The sequence below is a fragment of the Talpa occidentalis genome, unplaced genomic scaffold, assembly GCF_014898055.3.
Source record: "Talpa occidentalis isolate TD23 unplaced genomic scaffold, MPIMG_talOcc4v2.1 talOcc4.9, whole genome shotgun sequence".
Classification (NCBI taxonomy): domain Eukaryota; kingdom Metazoa; phylum Chordata; class Mammalia; order Eulipotyphla; family Talpidae; genus Talpa; species Talpa occidentalis.
In genome coordinates, this window is record NW_023605305.1 from 40598287 (window position 1) to 40616732 (window position 18446).

General features: G+C 38.0%; 2 protein-coding genes across 3 annotated transcripts in view; one reads left to right on the forward strand and one right to left on the reverse strand.

Annotated features, from left to right (window-relative positions):
* Positions 1 to 1896, reverse strand: part of HS2ST1 (heparan sulfate 2-O-sulfotransferase 1) — a 151876-nt gene extending 149980 nt beyond the window's left edge. For both annotated transcript variants that reach the window (XM_054691647.1, XM_054691646.1), the window contains exon 1: positions 1369 to 1896. In XM_054691647.1, coding sequence (XP_054547622.1) covers positions 1369 to 1492 — 124 coding nt within the window. In that variant the 5' untranslated portion in view covers positions 1493 to 1896. The remainder of the gene's footprint in view (positions 1 to 1368) is intronic.
* A 500-nt stretch (positions 1897 to 2396) lies between these two features.
* The window catches only part of SELENOF (selenoprotein F), a 36476-nt gene continuing 20426 nt past the window's right edge, over positions 2397 to 18446 (forward strand). Inside the window, exons 1-2 of the mRNA XM_037498682.2 lie at positions 2397 to 2522; positions 11542 to 11709. Of these exons, the coding sequence (XP_037354579.1) occupies positions 2439 to 2522; positions 11542 to 11709 (252 nt within the window). The 5' untranslated portion in view covers positions 2397 to 2438. The remainder of the gene's footprint in view (positions 2523 to 11541; positions 11710 to 18446) is intronic.

The following is an 18446-nucleotide window of genomic DNA, read 5'->3' on the forward strand; positions in this document are numbered from 1 at the left end:
GCTGCACTTCAGTTAGAGGTATTTTATGCTCTTTAGCCTGCTGCTATTGAAAAATCTCCATAGCTTCCTGCAGTCTACAACTAGGCAGCCTCTATATGTAATATTACCATTATTTTTTGATACATTTTTCCTAAATATTAGCCACCCACAGCAGCATCTAGTTGTTATTTCTTGGTCTAAATTATTCTACTGCTGTTATTTTAGTGCTTAGTTCTCCAAAAGTATTTCAAATGAAAATAAGGTGAAAGTGCATGCATAAAAAACACTTCAAATTACTTTTCCATATCAAATTACAGCCTCTTGAGCTGATTTTTTAAGTGTCATGTACATTTTTGAATCAAAATTTGTATCTGGCATTCTTTTAACACTCCCTCCCAATCCCGAGTTCTTCCAAATGCCAAAGTTCAGTACTAACCTGAAATTACCTATTTGTGTATTTTTTGGTCTTTCACAAATTCACACTCCAACTTTTTGTCCTTCAGACCTCTTCACTGATTAAAGAGAGCAGTTAACTCCTGAAGGTACTTAACTTTATGGTTCACCTTTGCGCATCATCTTTCTTAAACTTCACTCTAATTTCCCTATTAAGGTTCGCTCCTCTTCTAAATTCACATCAACACCGTCTTGCAGCAACGTACCTATATGCATCCCGTTTCACCTCAAAATATTAAGTTTAATTCTGCTAAGAAAGAATTTAAATGCCTGGGTGCCTTCTTACGGTACTCATTGAAGCGTTTAATTTGCTTTCCTGTCCTACCTGGTTAGGTAGCTTAATTCTCCCATCAGTTGTGTGGTCCCTTGCTGCCCCCAACACAAGAGTGCAACTCACTACAGTGTATTTATTTTACCCACCATCATTTCCAAGCATCTCCCTCCATTTCTGCACATCTAGCTCTTCGGAAACCTCCCCCTGTGCAAGAGATCACATTCCCAGGTGCCCACATATCAAATTAAATACCCCTCCTCTGACATTGCCCGGGCTTTCTAAACGACTTCTAGAGCACACCAAGGCTGAGCGTTGGTCTCCTCCAGCAGCACCCGCTCCCAGCGAGTTCAGTCTTCGCTTGTTCTCTCTCTCCCCGTGGAATGCCTACTTCGGGGTAACCCTTCAGCTCCAAGAAGCCGAACCTTGCAACCTCTGCCCAGTGACCTCGCGAGGCCAGCATGCAACTCAAGCTTAATGCACACCGTTCCTGGAGCTCGGATCCTCGACACCCCGAGTTCCAGCTCTCCTTGCAGCCTCTTGCAGCCTCCAGCCCCCGAGCCAGACCCCAAGTTAGACATTCCACCGCCACTGGCTCCCGCGGCAATGCCTCCCCGGCCCGGCCCCTTTTAAAACACTCCACTCGGAGTGGCTCTGCTCCTTACCTAGCTTCGATCGGGACTCCTCCAGTTTCTGAATTTGGTTCTCCAAGTAAAGCATCGCCACCGCGAAGGCCACCACCGCCAGCAGCTGCAACTTGGGCGGCATCATAATCCTGAGGAGCCCCATGAAACCCGCTGCTCGGGATCAAGACATAACGCGGGGGGCCGGGAGCGGGGCCCCGGAGGCGAGGGAGCTGCCGGGAGGAACCCCCCGAGGAGGGAAAGGGGCGAGGAGAGCGCGACGGCCAAAGAACCACCGCAGCGACCCCCCTTCTCGCCTCCCCAGTCCCCCGCCCCCAGGCACCAGCACCCACAGCGCCGCTGCCCGCTGCTCCTCGGCCGACTCGACGGCCACCTCCTCCAAAAGCCCGCGCAGCAAACACAGCGCGAAGCGGCTGCTGGGCTCTCGCCTCCCTCTACTGCCTCAGTCCCCGACCCCCGCGCCCGCCTGCCCGCCCGCCTCCCTCTCTTCCTGCCTACCCTCCCTCCCGGGCTCGCGGCCGCGCGCTCCTCCAGCAGCGCTGCGGCTGCGCCGCCCGCGGCCCCGCCCCCGCCCATCCCCCTCCGCCACCACGCGCACGCATCCACGTACGCTGCTCGGCAACCGAAGGCTCCACCCCCTGCTGCGTTTGGTTGTGCTTATTGGACCGAAGAACCCCAGGGCTTCGCTCTGGATTAGTGTTACGGTTGGTTGCCTTTGCCATCAGTCTTCACCAAAGCGGCATTCGATTGGTGAATTTGGAGAAGGAGGCGGGCCGAAACTGACGAGGGCGGGGCTCCTTGGGGGCTTGACGAAATGTCGTGAATGAAAGGAAGGAGCCCAGGGAAGCACGGATTTGGGGGGGTTAGGAGAATGCCTGATTTGGGTTCTCTAAGGGGCCCGGGTTCTTCAGCGTTCCATTAAGTATAAAGATGTTTGATCACTTTTAAGCTTGCACATACCTTTACGTGAGACCCGTCTCCGTAGAATAGGAGATTTGATGGCAATGGCCGTTGGCAATTTGTTTAGATCAGGCTCTGGAGTGGACGCCCCTAGTTGAGGGGTCCTCCGGGCAGCCAGAGACCCACGGAAGATGGCGGCGATAGCGGGCGGGCGAGCTGGGTGGTTCGGGCCAGCGTTTGGGCTGCGGTTGCTTTTGGCGTCTGTGCTTCAAGCGGTGAGTGGAGATCACCTCCGCGGCAGTCCCAGGGCGAGTGGGGGGAGTGCACTGAGGAAGACGGGACGTTCCGTGCAGTGTGGGAGCCACTCTTAGAAAGGATGGAAGGGCTGGGCTTCCTTTGCTGCTGCGGCCGGAGTGCGACGTGGCTGCTTCCCTGGATGCTCGTTGCTGCCCGCTGCGGGTTTTCTACCCGTTCTTTCTTCTGACCCAAGACTATCTTGGATACTTCTCTTGCAGAACTTTGGCCAAAAGCAATTTCAGTTACGCGGCTAACAAAAAACCAAAATAAATTGTAGAAAGCAATGTGTATTATTTTTAAACAGAGACCAGTTCCCTATGATAAGACTCCCAAAATTTAGAGGAAAGCCCTCTGTGGTCCACAGTACACTTCTGTTCTCGCTCCCTTACTGTTAGGGGGCTCTGCCTCACTGTTAGACCTAGTTTTTAATCTCTGTTCTCTCTGGCATTCACATACTGCAGGGTGAACTTCAGTGCTATTTGTGGTTTTGAACAACGTTGTTGTAATGAAAGGGGCTGTTCTAGCGTTATTTTTAAAATGGATTTTCTAGAAAAAGTTTACATCACGTTTAAAATCAGATAGTGTTAATTAGGTTTTTAATTTAATTTTTCTCCAGTAACAGGATAGTTCTTAATCTTTGACTGAATAAAGACTTTTTCCCTGCTCATTCGCCAAAACAACTAAGTATTGGTTACCTCTTTACATGAACTTTGCAGACCACGTTTTACTATGTGAATAATAGTGTTGTTGGGGTTTTTTTTATTATTTTTTTAATGACCACTGTCTTGGGAACTTGTACATGTTTCCTGTGTCAGCTTAACTTTTTAGATATTTTCTTTACTGAGAAAAAAATTGTCATTTTTAAATTGACCTATCAATTTAAATTTAAGGTTTGAGGAGTTAGGGTCTTTACTGAATGTTTCTATAAACACCTCTGTTTTCCTTTTATAAAGGAGTTTGAAGCATCTTGCCTGTTTCCAAAGAAGTAAAAGTGGATGCTCTTAAATCCCTTATTATTAAATATTCTATTATTCAAGCATTTGGTGCCTTAGAATTTACTGGAAGACCCTACTAGTTCACTGCCATTCAAAGATATAAAGGCATTTTAAGTTGCCTTCTGATTTCCCAATCTCTTTGTTTCAGTTATCTCTGGCTGTATGACCTCACCAAAACTTGGTAGCTTAAAATATCACTATTTCTTTATAATTCTGTGAATCTGTTGAACAGTTTCTAGATATCCTCTGGCAGCTGTGTTAAACTAGTATGTCAGCTGGTTTGAGAGGTCACAGATGGTGCTTTCAGGGTAGTCCGACTTGGTTCTCCTCCAGGTGACTGCTCATCCTCCATCCAGTAGGTCAAACTGCCTCCAACATGGCAGAACTCCATTGTGGTAGAAGTAGCATTTCTAAAGAGCAAAACAATACTTCCTAAGACCTAGCATTGGAAATGACATATATCATTTCTACCACATCATATTTTTCAAATGAAATCCCAAGACTAGCCTAGCTTTCATGGATGGAAAAATAAACTATCAGTGTGGGATGAGTGACACAGTCACATTGCGAAGAGGTATACATATCACAATAGTGGGAACTTAAGGCTGTTAAACAATCTAATGCACTGGCCATCCATAGAAGACAAGCAAGAAACTTGGATGTCACATTTGACTCCTTCCTTTCCTTATATATCTCACAGTCAGCCAATTCATGTCCTCAATTTTATTTCTAGATCTTTGTCCTGAAAACAATAATTTAAAGATGCAGACTACAACGTAATTACCTAGTTTTACAGTTTTTCCTTTTTTTTTTTTTTTTTTAAAGATTTATTTATTTATACAAGAACCAGGGTACAGGTCAGAGGCGCAGGAGGGTGAGAGAATTCACCAGAGACAGAGCGGGGAGCAGAACAGGCAGACTGACCAAAGACACTGCTGAGGGGAGCAGCGGGTGAGGCAGGAGAGGTCTGCCATGCCATGTGGGTTTCTCCCTGGCAGGCCGGGAATCAAACCCGCGCTGCAGAGGCTGTGGACAGCTTCAGAGTGTGGTGCTCAGCCCACTGCCACCTGGGAAGCCCTTTTACTTCTTAAATAACTCAGATCCATTTATTGTCTATCCTTCATTGAGCCTACCAGCATCTCCTTAGAAATAATGGCTTCCTGGTTCACCCTTTGAATTACCAGAATCTGTGTGATTGTGTTTCAGCTTCCCAGTTGCCCAAGCCAAAAATTATTTTCAATTCTCCTCTTTCCCTTCAAATTCCAAATCCAACTATTTATTAAGCCCTGAAGTTTCCAAGCCATCCACCTAGTTTTATTTTCACCTGTACTACCTAAATTCATGGAGTTAGTACTATAGTTTTTTACTCTCCCTATTTGAAAACATGGAAGTCTAAGACGTGCTAAGAATGTATCAACCCTATGTTCTAATAAGCTTCATACCAGTACTTCTAATTGGATGTGTATGTGAGAATGGAACTAGAGAGTGTTAAGATACACAGATGCTTGAGCTGATCTGAATCAGAAATCTGCTGGTGACAGCACAACTCTGAACTAGTTAGTTAGTACAAACCAGGCTGAAACTTTTTCCATCCATTTCTGAAGGGGCCCCACCATGGAGGAGTATCCTAACTTACACACAAGTAAGCCATCAAGTAACAGTGCTATATTAACCCCCTCAACCACAGTATTAAATATCCTGAAGAACTATGCTCCTACAGTCTCTGTGTTCTTGTGGACTCTGCTTATTGAATTCATACTTATGGTATAGTGCAGCTTAGTGAAAAGACACTAAACTTTAAGGTAATTTGTTTTCTAGTTTTCATTTCTCATACCCGACTAATCAAAGGCAGATTAATTTACTCTGAACCTTAGTATCCCTATTTCCTTCTCTGTAAAGTGTTTAGATGAAAAATGTAAGGCTTAATTCACATCTCATTTACACATGTGGAAAATCAGATATAATCACACCTCTGTGTACTTTTTTCATCACACTTTATGCTTGTATAGCACTGATCCACAGTTTTAGTCACACCATAGCTCTAGTATGCATTTGTGTCTCTCCACTCCTCTTGCTCTTGTGCCAGTTAGAATGTAACCAAAGCGAATACAAAAATCATTTTCTTTTAAATTCATGATTATTTCTTCTTGCGCCTCACGTGCGTTTGTTCATTTAAATCCCTATGAGATGGAATAGACTCCTAATTCATCATGGTGTTCTGTACTATAAGAGTCATCCAGGATATAGATCTGCTGTTTGTGTAGAGCAGCAACGAACCCCACCCACTCCTGCAAATACAGACAGTATGACTCCAAACATAGAAAGGAAGTCCTGGGCAATTTACCTGTGTTAAACTGTTTTAACTTTCCTAAGGTTTATTCCTGCCTTTCTCTTCTGTAATGACCAGTGTGTTTAAGAAAGGATAATAAAATCCTTGAAAATGGAAAGGGCTGGTATGGAGAATTATTGAAAAAACATTAAGAACTTAGAAATACTGCATTTCACATTTAGCCTGAGCAGGAGAAAGGCCAGGTGAAATAGGTAATTGGCAGTAGTGAAAATTAGCCCAGTGTTAGGAACCTAGCAGTTGAATAAAAAGAGAAAGGGAAGAATTTCTCTGCACCTTGGGGTTGAGTTACTGGTACTGACCGTGGACTCAGCTGCTATTTTGCTAATTCACACTTCTGAGTCCTTAGAATACATAAGCTGTGCTTTTATCACTATCTTTGCCTCTGAATAGCTTTAATTTAAACTTAATAGTAATAGTTATCAACATTCCAATGTGGTGACAGCGAGGAAGATATAAAGTGATTTAATCTGCAAATACATTCTTATTAAAGCTAAGTCTTAGAAAAGTATTATTTTAGTGCAGCCTGAGGGTATTGTTTTCAAGAACATCCCAGAACTAAGTGGTATTCTTCATTCAACTCATACTATTTCTTCATTCTGAGAGGCACCATATTGAAAGGCAGTATAGAATGATATTGTGTATCATTGATTCTGAGACACCAGCTCATGCGATCAACCTTCTGCCCTCCTACCCACATTTCTTCACACATTAACACCTTGGTCAGTCTTCTGTGGATTGCACAATTATAATTCTAAGCATTTTTGTGGTTATTTTTAATGGTACATACGTAACGGTTTGGATTCTGTGAAATACGGTAGTTAGTAACAGTGGTTAAGGATTTTGAAGGCAGGCCAGAATTGGAATTTGTTGCCACCATTTAATATTTGCTGTGTAGACTTTGACAAATTACCTTAATTCTCTTAAGCTTGTTTCCTTCTCTATAAGGGAGTAACAATACCTATTTTATAGGTGATTAAGATTAAATGGAACGATGATGTAAAGTACTTAGCAAAATAGCTGGTGCTTTGTAAGAGCTTGCTGTAATGGCCATGTTTCTTTTACTCATTTTTATGGTATTCCTCCTTTAACCAACCTATTTGCTTTTGTGTCAGATTTGAAATTTGTCCAAACTTACATGAAAAACTTATAAATAAGTTTTCTGAGTATAGACTACTTGAGAGACAATCTTATATACATATGAGTGTAAATAAAATGTGTAGCTATACTAGACTTTTGTCTCAAAACTTTTATTACAATTTAGTTATTCCAGTTTCCCTGCCACCAACATTCGTCTCCAAAGAAATTAATAATACCAGAAAAATACTGCAGTGCATAAGAGAATGGAGTCAAATAGCTTGTCAGTCCTTTGAAATGGGGAAAGTAAAAACTGGTAAATGATTGTTCCAATCAGGATTATCCTGCCTTGTTCTTAAAATCTGTTTCTTGCAAGTGTGGCTAATTATTTTAAAATTAACATTTGGCCTTACTGTGCTCGTGTAAATGCTATTCAGTTACTTCTGGGTAATAAAAATGTAGGGTCGGTTATAATTTTGAACTCTTTTGTATTATTTAACATTTGGTATTTATGAAATCTTTAAAATAAGTTCTGATATTCTTAGACTCAAAACTCTGCCTTTAAAACCAGTGATAGAAGAGTTAGCAAAAAGTAGTTCACTTAGAAGATTAATGATGCCTGTATTTCATCTGTACTTGTGTTCTGTCCCACACACATCTAATACAGTGATTAAAACACAAGTAGTATCTGTAGTGTTTAAGTATGCTTCCACAGTGAAAAGTGGAAATAATACTAGGATCTCTTAAGTACCCACTTCGTTGTGGATAGGCTACTAGGTGCTTTCTGTGCTTTTTCTCTTTCAGTCCTCAAGTTCTCTCCAGTAAGAGGTGATTATCCCCTATTTGGATAAGTAATACTGCTCTCTGTTAGCATTTGAATCAGGATGTTATCAGACTCCAAAATACACATTTCACATATTCATGCCACCTATCAGTAGGTGAACAATAAATTCCAGAATAAAACCAAATAGTACAATTGCATGATTATTCATTTGAGAGTCTTATTTTGTAAACCATGCTTAGGTAACAATTTCTTAAAATCTGTTAGACACTTTACAGTTTTTAAAGTGATTTTACTTTTATTTCCATTTCAGTACTATTGACTGCAAAACATATGACCCTAAAATTTAATGCTGTAATATATTTATTTCACATTCAGATTCTGTGGGCCAGCAATTCAGACAGAGCACAGCTTGGATAGGTTTGTGTTCTACACAGCAGTTGAAAGGCTGGGGCTTGAAAAATGATGTCTCTTTACTAATACATCTGATCATTGATGCTGGTTTTCAGCTGAAGACCACAGATGGACCATACTCTGTAGTCTCTCTGTTTTAGGTTACCTTGCAGCACAAGTGGCTGAAGTTCCAGAGTTAGGCTACCTTTATCACATGATGGCTGAATTCCAAAGTTGAATGTTTCCAGAGAAACAGACACAGAACACGTGGAAATGCTAGCCAAGCAAAGAGTATTTCCTTTTTCATTACCACCCCTCAGTGTTTAACTCCCTTCTTAGACATCAAAAGCACTGTAATCACTTTCTTTACATTCTGTCAGAAAATCTCAAGCCCCTACCCAGAATCAAGGGAAGGAGCACAGACTACCACTTCTTAGCAGAGGACTGCCAGTTACATTGTGAGAAAAAACGTGTGGCATATTGGTGCAACCATATTTGGAAAACACTTTTGCCTGTGAAATAGATCAAGCAGGTCATTTACAAAGTATTACTTACTTTGTCTTCAGTTCCTCCCACTAAATCTAATCTATTTTGAAGATTTGTGTATTCCACATGATTACTAAGATAAAAGATACATAAAATACCAGTTTAGGCTGTTAACTAACAAGACCTATGAGATGACTAGCATCTGAGGGAAGTATGCCAGTAAATTTTAGACTTTGGGAAATGCCATTGAATTTTAATTTGCCTGCTCATTCTAGAAGAAAGTTGACAAAATGCATTTGGTGGGCCATATCAACTAGTTCTGTTTTATAAGTAAAGGTTTTTTTGAAACATAGACTCCCATTCACTTATTATCGTCTATGACTGCTTTTGTGCCACAGTAAGAGCTAAGTAGTTGCAATCGAAACCATTTAGACTCTGAAGTCATGTAATTGCTATCCACTCCCTTACGTAAGACTTGTAGACCCCTTGTATAGAAGATAATTTGCAATTACCCTTATTTGAGGCTATGATTTTTACCAATTCTCATGTTTGTTCAATAAATGCGAAAACTAGCACGAGTGCTGGAAATACAAAGAAACAACTTTGTATTTGCTCTCAAAAGAGCTCACAGTATTGTTGGGGATCAGGCAATCCTAGATTGACAGTGCAGTGTTGTGGGTGGTGCTGTTTTACAGCTATACACATTTCTTTCTGAGAGAAGTACTATAGCTGAGATTGGGATCTGACTTTTTTCTTTTTTCAGAGAAGGCTTCCTAGAAGACTGATACTGATCATGTTCTTGGAAATAATTGGAAATTAACAAGGTGAAAAAAGCCTGAGATGTTGAGAAAAGTATGAGCAAAAGTATGTCTGAGTAGTTTTATACTTGCGGATATTATAAGTTCTTTGTAACTGAAAAGTAGAATGAGGTAAGACTAGCAGTCACCATCGTTAAGAGAATTTTCGGAACTTAAAAAATTACTGGTTATGAGATTGGTTAAGAGTATAGAGTTGGGGCCTCCCTGGTGGCGCAAGGGTTGGAACGCAACCTATGAAGCTGTTAGCAGCCTCTGTAGCATGAGTTCAATTCCCAGCCTGCCAGGGAGAAACCCACATGGCGAGGCAGACCTCTCCTGTCTTGCCTGCTGCTCCCCTCAGCAGTGTATTTTGGTCAGTCTGCCTGTTCTGTTCCCCAGTGTCTCTGGTGAATCCTCTAACCCCCCGCATCTCTGCCCTGTACCCCAGCTCTTATATGCATAAATAAATAAATCTTAAGAAAAAAGAGTGTAGAGTTGGATGATCAACTTGGGCAACTAGGTCATCAGGGGAAGTGGTGCCACCTTAGCTGTATACCAGAGGGATAGGAGAGTGGTGAAGGAATAGCTTGAGGGGGCTGATTGGTTGATAGTGAATGATGATTGGACATTTGGTGGCAGAGTGAGTGATATACAGTTGCTGAGGTGAGAAAGTACACCTGAAACCTATACAGTATAACAAACTAAAGTCACCTGAAATTTTTAAAACTTCTTTTAATGGTGCTACTTTACTAAGGTACTGAGTACATTAGGTGCAATTGATTAAGGAGAAAAGGGATAACTTTTCTGTTGAGGATTTTGAATTTGTCATGTCTGTGCAACATCACTGATATATCCAATAGAGAGCTTCGTAGGCTTAACACTCAAGAAAAAGACTTGGGGGAATTTTCGATAAATGGGTATGTAGAGCCTATGGATCAAGAAGCAGTTGTGTTGCTATGTAGCAAGTGTGAAAAGGAAGAGAGCCACAAACAAAAGGGAAACAACAGCATTTAAGAATGCATAGTAGAGAGAAAAGGTCAAGCCTACCATGGAATGAGTAGCTGAAGCAGAACAGTTTTGAGTGCCTTTGCTTTTAGTGATTTTTTTGGCAAGTTTGTAGTGGTAAGATTAGAAACCTGACTAAAGTTACAATTATGAAATGACAAAGTATTGGGAGAGCAATTAGAACCATATGAACTTGAGGGCCTCCCTGGTGGTGCAAGGGGTTATGTCTCAGCACTATCAAACTATTTCCAGTGCAGCCTGAGTTCGATCCCTGGCCAGGGAGCTGACCCACATGGCACAGCAGACCTCTCCTGCTTTGCGCACTGCTCCCCTCAGCAGTGAATTTCAGTCAGTCCTCCTGTTCTGCTCCCCACTCTGTCTCTGGTGACTCCTCTCACACACACCCCACACCCCTCTGGCCTATACCCTAGTTCTTGTATACATTAATAAATAAATCTTTACCAAAAAAAAAAAAACCCATACAGCTTGAATACACTGACAAATTGGATTACTGACATGAAATCCTTATGGGGATAGCAGTAGATGAAATCAAAGCATGGGTATATTCTATATTCCTTCGACAGAAGGAATATACCACCAAGACTGGAGAGAAGAAGGAATGAGGGAAGAGAATTGCTTTTAAAACATGTTTTTATCTGTCATTGTGCTGAGTTACTATAAAATCATCTCATTTCATCTTTACTACAATCTATGTAGGAAGTATTATTCATTTATCGGAGAAAAAAAATTAAAGCTTAGGAAAGTTATCTTGCCTTGGGTCACACATCTTGTAAATGGTTAAGCTAGTACCTAAACTGCAAGGTTTAATTTCTGTCGTTCTGCTGCTTTAACCTACTGTGTCCCCTTCTGCACCATTTAGCTGTTGAATGTTGGTGAACAAAGAAGATAAGTCTGTGGTAGGGACCTAGAATTTAATGTTACTCCATAGAGCTATATAAATAGGTGCTAAGTTCTTAAAACATGATTTCATTTTTCTCTTAAAGAAACTTTTTAAATGTATTGAATGTTTAATTTTATATACATATATATATCTTTTTTGTTATTTTAGCAGAACCGAAAAATGACAGAACTTCATTTTTCTTTTTACCTTTTCAGGTGTCTGCCTTTGGGGCAGAGTTTTCATCGGAAACGTGTAGAGAGGTAGGATTCTCCAGCAATTTGCTCTGCAGCTCCTGTGATCTTCTTGGACAATTCAATCTGCTTGTGCTAGATTCTGATTGTAGAGGATGCTGTCAGGAAGAAGCACAATTTGAAACCAAAAAGGTATTGTTTTTTTGATCTCACATACACTGATACATAGTAGTTCATTATTAATTGAGCTGTGTGTGTGGTATCTTGATACCTTGCAGCAGTTACAGCACAGCAATAATAGTAGGTAAGTAGTCAGTCAGTTAATAAATGTCCAACTGGCTATAATCTAAAATGGCATTGTCTAAGTAAATTTTCCTTTTAAGCTGTATCCATTGTTTTTCCTCCTCATTCCTAACCTGTTGTCTCTAAGATGTACCTCTCATTAAGCATTACTAGCAGACTATTGCATAACATCAGTACAATAAGAAGTCTTCAGTAAGCCTGGTGAAACAAAAACAAACCAAAAACACTTAGAAATGTATATATATTTACTTTTATATACTGGAAATATAAAAAAGTAAGAAATCTTGGATCTTCTAGATGCAAAAGTATGAAATCTTGGACCTTTTAGATCTTGGACCACATGCAAGTATAAAATTGGTGCTTGATTTAATCTGTATAGTTCTACTTTCTGGAATATTGGTACATAGTCATAAAGGATACAATATAGACAGTATTTTTTTCTATCTCTTGATTCTGACCTAAGACTTTAGTTTGAGGCCTTAGTTTAATCTAGTCTTAGTCTAATAAAAGTAGAAATTGTGATATATAGACTACTGCTTTGTATCAAAAACATCAAAAATACTTAAACATGACCCTGTGTATATGTGAATCATGCATACAAATTCTTTAAAAGAGAAGAACTGTGGTTTATCTACAGGAATGTTTGCCATTTATATATAATAAAGAAATGTTACCAGAATACTGATTTTGGTTCTTGCATGCTTTATAGGTATGTCCAGGATTGAGACTTTTTAGTGATGCTTGCTTATTTAGCTGTTGATCTCCAAAAGTATAAAATTTCTTTTAAAAAAACTTAATTCACGGAAGGAAAAAAATGTATTTGAGATCCCTTATCATTCTGCAAATAGTCCAATATTTTTATTTATTTATTTATTTTTAAGATTGATTATTTTTACGCATACAAGAGCTGGAGTACAGGCCAGAGGTGCAGGGGTTGAGAGGATTTACCAGAGACAAAGTGGAGAACAGAACAGGCAGACTGAGTGAAATACACTGCTGAGGGGAGCAGCGGGCAAGTCAGGAAAGGTCTGCTGAGCCATATGGGTAGCTCCCTGGCTGGCCGCGGAGGGGGGGGATTGAACTCGTGCTGCAGGCTTTCGATTGCTTCATAGTGCGGTGCTTAACCCCTTGTGCCCTAGTCCAATATTGGCCCTAGTCCAATATTTTCATTAGGCCTTATTTTTCCCCCATTTTAATCATAAAGAATCTAATAAGTATCACATTTATTAGCTAGAAAGTGATTTTTTTTTTTTTTTGGTAAGCTGTTTCACCACTTTTATAACTAGTTTTGCTCCTATCTAGGTACCCAAATACAGTTTGCAAACTCTAATAAGGATGTTTACCTAAATCTGAAGGGCATGGTAGCTTGAAGAAAAAACATGACCTAATGAAAAAAAATTTAAATCTTGGTACTATTTTCATATCACTAGTATTAACTAAATCACAGACTTGAGCTTTTTATACAGAATCAAGGTGCAAGAGAAGGCACCACTCTTTTTTTCCACTAACTGACTTGTTCCTTGTTGTAGGAAAACACAAGTGACTACCATTTCCTCAGTGTTGTATCATATACTTTCTCCCACCAGAAGAGGACTCATTTTCCCTCATGTACTTTTTTGAAATATTTTAGACAAGCATTGTTACTAGCTCAAGTTTGGTTATTAACCACTTATTAGGTAGGGCTATAATATACTGTGAGAACCATTAGCAACCATCATAGCTATGTGAGTTGTTAAAGGGGAGCAGACTGCTGAAGCAGTTCTCAGGTAAAGAGCAGGTTAGGTTGTATTTTCTTTTCAATTACTAGAGTAAACCACTTCTACTTGCGCTATTTTTAAAGCTTGTGCTCAGTTGCCTTCTTCAGGGAAGTCTTCCCTAACCTTATCCAACTCCACTGCCACTCCTAAGGTATGTTAGCTTCTGTATTCTCAAAGCACTTGAGGATATCTTGACTTGCCCCTACCCCCCACTATACTGTATCTGTTGTTTTGCTTTTCTCTCTCCCAATTATTTATGTTCTTTGAAGTCTAGGACTTTTTTACGTTTCTGAATCCCCAGCATTAGCATATAGTATTCCATATGTGTTTTTCCTTGACTAAGACTTTATTACTCATTATAATTAGAAAAGATAATTTTTTTAAAAATTATGTTGAAAAATATACTTGAGCTTTGTGCTTGTTATGTACTTTTTTCTATATTTCACTTATATATATCCTGAATATAAATTTGTCTCCATGTTGACAGTATATACTAGTAACACATACTTCATTATTCATCTAACTACTACAAATATATTCCTCCCATTTTTATGTTTTACTTAAAAAGATAGCATAAGTATTTTACATGTATCTAAAAATAAATGTCAATTATTGATATTTAGCACAATTTTTTAGTGATTCCAATCTTTTCAGATCTTAAAATGTGATGATTATGGCAGCTAGGTGTTTTTTCTTACCTTCTTTCGCTCATTGAAGGTTTTCATATCTTAATATGAAAGAAGTTAAATGATTTTATCCTCTTTTAAACATTATTACTGTAGAATTTTTGTATTTCTCCTTAGCTACTTGCTTCTATTTCCTTAGCTGATGCCTATTCTTTTATTTTTTTTAAAGATTTATTTTTATGCATACAAGAACTGGGATACAGGCCAGAGGTGTGGGGGGTGGTGGTGAGAGGATTCATCAGAGACAGAGTGGGGAACAGAATGGGCAGATCTACTGAAATACACTGCTGAGGGGAGCAGCGGGCGAGTCAGGATAGGTCTGCTGTGCCGTGTGGGTTGCTCCCTGGCCGGGGATCAAATTCATGCTTTCAGTGGCTGCAGTTAGCTTCATAGGTTGCATCTTAACCCTTTACGCCACCAGGGAGGACCCTGATGCCTATTCTTTTTAAGATCTTGGTTCACCAAGATTCTTGTAGTCCCACTGCTTTCTTTGTTCTTCTTTTAAAATATTTTTTTATCTAATTGGTTTTAGTACTTCTTTCATGTTTATACCTACCTTATCAAACCACAGCATCTTCCAGAAGAGAATGTACTTAGTTAAATTACTCATGAACCCATAAGTAAATTATTTCAGGTTAATTTGCTGATCACTCAGTCTTAATTGTATTGGAGGGAGTTTAGAGTAGTTTAGGTTTAAAGCGCAAGCTCTGGAACTAAACTACTTAGTTTCAGAGCTTCCTCTGCTTCTCAGCTGTTGATCTTAAACATATTTAATCACTTTTGTGATTAAATGTGCACTTTTATAAATTGGAGGTAATAATAGTTCTATCTCATAGAATGGTCATGAGGATTAAATGAGCTAACATATGTGCACTGCCTAGATTAGTGCTATATAATAAGCTGCTATATAATAAGTACTAGGTAAATAAATACTTGGGGCTAATGATGTTGACAAGTCGCAGCAATAGCGGTATGTTTTACTAATGGGAAAAAGCAAAAAAAAACAAAATTTGGAGAACTTTGAAAATAACATAATAATTATTATTGGCAAAGTGTAGAATAAAGGAAATACATACAAAATATATTAAAAAAGTTTTGTATTACTCTACCTTCAAGTTCCTGAATCAGTTAAATCAAGAGGAAATACCTTATAATAATAGAATCAGTGGTTTAAAAATTTTTCCCAGTTGCAACTACATTGTGTGCAAAAAAATACAAAAATGTCAATGTAATCCTCGATTTCAAAATTTTAAGTCCTGCTGATTGACATTTAATAAGGAGGATGATACAAATTTGCATTTTAATAATATAAACCATTTATTTTAGAATCTGTATGAAAGATTGCATCAGGAAAAAATTTTATATTAAAAAAAATTCAAAACCACTGATAAAATGGTGCTCAGTTTTGTCATGACAAAGCTATTCTGTAAATTGAAAGAGACCCCATATTTAGAATAAATAAATTTAGAGTAAAATTATTATTTTTCAAATTTCCTTGGATAGCACAGCAGGTGAAGCCATGATATTTGAAATCAGAAATAACATAATAACAGAAAGTAAACTACATTTGCAAAACAAAAATAATAACTCTGTGGAAAAGGCAAGCTATAAAACTAATTACAATTATTTCTGATTTTCTTATTGACATTCCTCTGCTACTTATTTATATTTTTATTTTAATATTTCTAACAAATTTCAAAGATTTAACAAAATTTTGGAAGAAACACGCTTAAAAATTATTTTTTTAAAAAACTACACATCAAGAAGAGATTTATTTGAATTTTGAAATATCTTGGTCTCATTCTCAGAATACCAGTAGACATCTAGGATGTAGATCACTAAATTATACCATTACTGGTTCTGGAAAATTGCTCAACAGTTAAAAATCTGCTTTTCAGATAACAGAAAAGGAATTATCCTCAATAATAATCATATTATACTAGATTTGAATGAATGGACCTAAGTGGTTAAAGTAAAATTAAAAATATAGTTAGATACCCTCCATTTCCCACTCACCTAGTTGGAGTTAGACTAAAGTGAATTGACCACCTTTATGTAGTAGCATTAACATTTTCAATATGTGTTACATTCTGCTTTCACATTTACTTGCACTCCAGAGACGGTACAAAGGTAATATTATGGCTTAAGGTATAATTTGTTAGAAGTTCATCCCCTTTTCTCTTTTTAAGCATTTTTGAAGGAGTTAAATTTTTATCTTCACTCACTGCTTTTTGTCTTTAACAAATTACTCCAGGATCTTCAGTTTTCTTGTAGTGATTACATTGGCCTCCAACCTTTGAGTGTTCATTTTACACTGGTTATGTGCTGGAGTGTTCGACCTATTTTATTTAATCCCCACATCAACACTATCATGTAAATACTATAGTTCTTATTTAACACAAGAGAAAATTTGGCTGTAATGTGTCCCAAGTTACCCAGCAATCTGGAGCTAGAAGCTGACTTTATCTCAAGTCTGTTTGACTCCAGAATCTCAAGTTTTTAAACCTTAATACTATTTTGCTTTTCATCTTGAAAATGTTAATAGTAATATCTATTTGTGAGAAATTCAATGAGTTAAGTATGGTAAAGTTAGCAGACCATATTACTTAAATATGTTAAAATATCAGACCTTCTGAATTTACAGTTAACAATTTTAATAACAATTCCATTACTAGTTTTCATATTAAATTATAAAATCATTCTCAGTTTTACCAGACTTCACAGCTCCCATTACTTTGTCTCTTCTAAAATATATTAATAAATCTGGCTTTGAGGCCCAACCAAACAGCATTTTAAATAAGCACATAATTTTTCTTAATTCTGATAATATACATGAAAAAATTTAGTTATTTTCAATTTACATGGAAATTCTGTAGTCAATTTCAGAGTAATTAAAGTCAGCTTAAACAGCATTACTTGAGACAGTGGCAGATTTTAAGCTTTAACCCATCAGAAGTAGAATGCTGCTGGTGTGTAAAACATAGAAGGAGGAAATGGAGGTTAAGCTAACTGTGCGTGAAATTGTAGTCAGGAAAGAAATTTCACAGTTGCTTAAAATAGTTTCACTTTTGTAGTGTATCTGTCGCATCAATACATGAACTGATTTCTTAAAGGAAACAAATATAAATGTTCAACAGATAATTCTAATTATAAAAATATTCTCAAAGCTTTTTTTAAAAGATCTGAATAATGCTTGGCAACAGTTCAAATTCAGTGAAACTACTAAGACTCCTAAGTAGCAATGTTACTAAATAACGACACAAATACTTTTTATGGTGCAAATATTTACAGAATAATAATAACAGCCACTAATATTCCTTAAATTCTTACTATATGATAGCGCTGTTTCAGGCACTTTCTGTGAATCGATTTATATAACCCTCACAACAGTTCTGAGGTAAGTAACATTACTCCCATTTCATAGTTGAATCTGAAGCAGAGAGATCTTTTCTAAAGTCATACAATTAAGAAGTGGCTATCAGTATATGTATCATATATTTGTATAGCAAAAGATTTAAAATTTATGTAGTTAATTGAACTGAAAATATTTAAAATTTTTATGATTTCTAAGTATTTCATTTAATATGCCTTTAATATGAAAAACAAACTCTTTTTTAGGTATTTACAATTAGGGTAAATACCTAGGTAGCTCCTATCCAAGCATATTAAAACGTGCTGTCACATTTGCAGATTGTAATATTTCAAATGGAAGTAAAGCATTAGAGTATTTCATGACCTGTTTATATTTTACACTGCATTTCATTTCCTAGACATATCTACCTCAGAGTCAAAATAAACTTTCCAATTATATTCTAAGTATTTCTTCTTGGCATAGGCTCTGAGAATGCCAAAATAAAACGAGTCACTGTCCTCAATGAGTATAAGAAATAGATGTGGAAATTGGACTACTAGAATGTATTCTGTTGGGCTTCTCTAATGTTGTGAAAGTAACCACTAAAAGGATATAATACCACTGATATACCACTTATATACCACTAAAAGATAAAAGTTATAAGGAGAAATGAATCAAAAATCTTTTACAAGTTGATATATTGAGAATTGTAGTTGTGATCATATTAATCATTATGAAAACAACCAGTAGAAGAACTAAAAGCAACCAGTTTAAAAGTTATTGAGCGGACAGTAAGTTTACAAGCTACTGAGGGTAAAGGGCAAAAGAGAC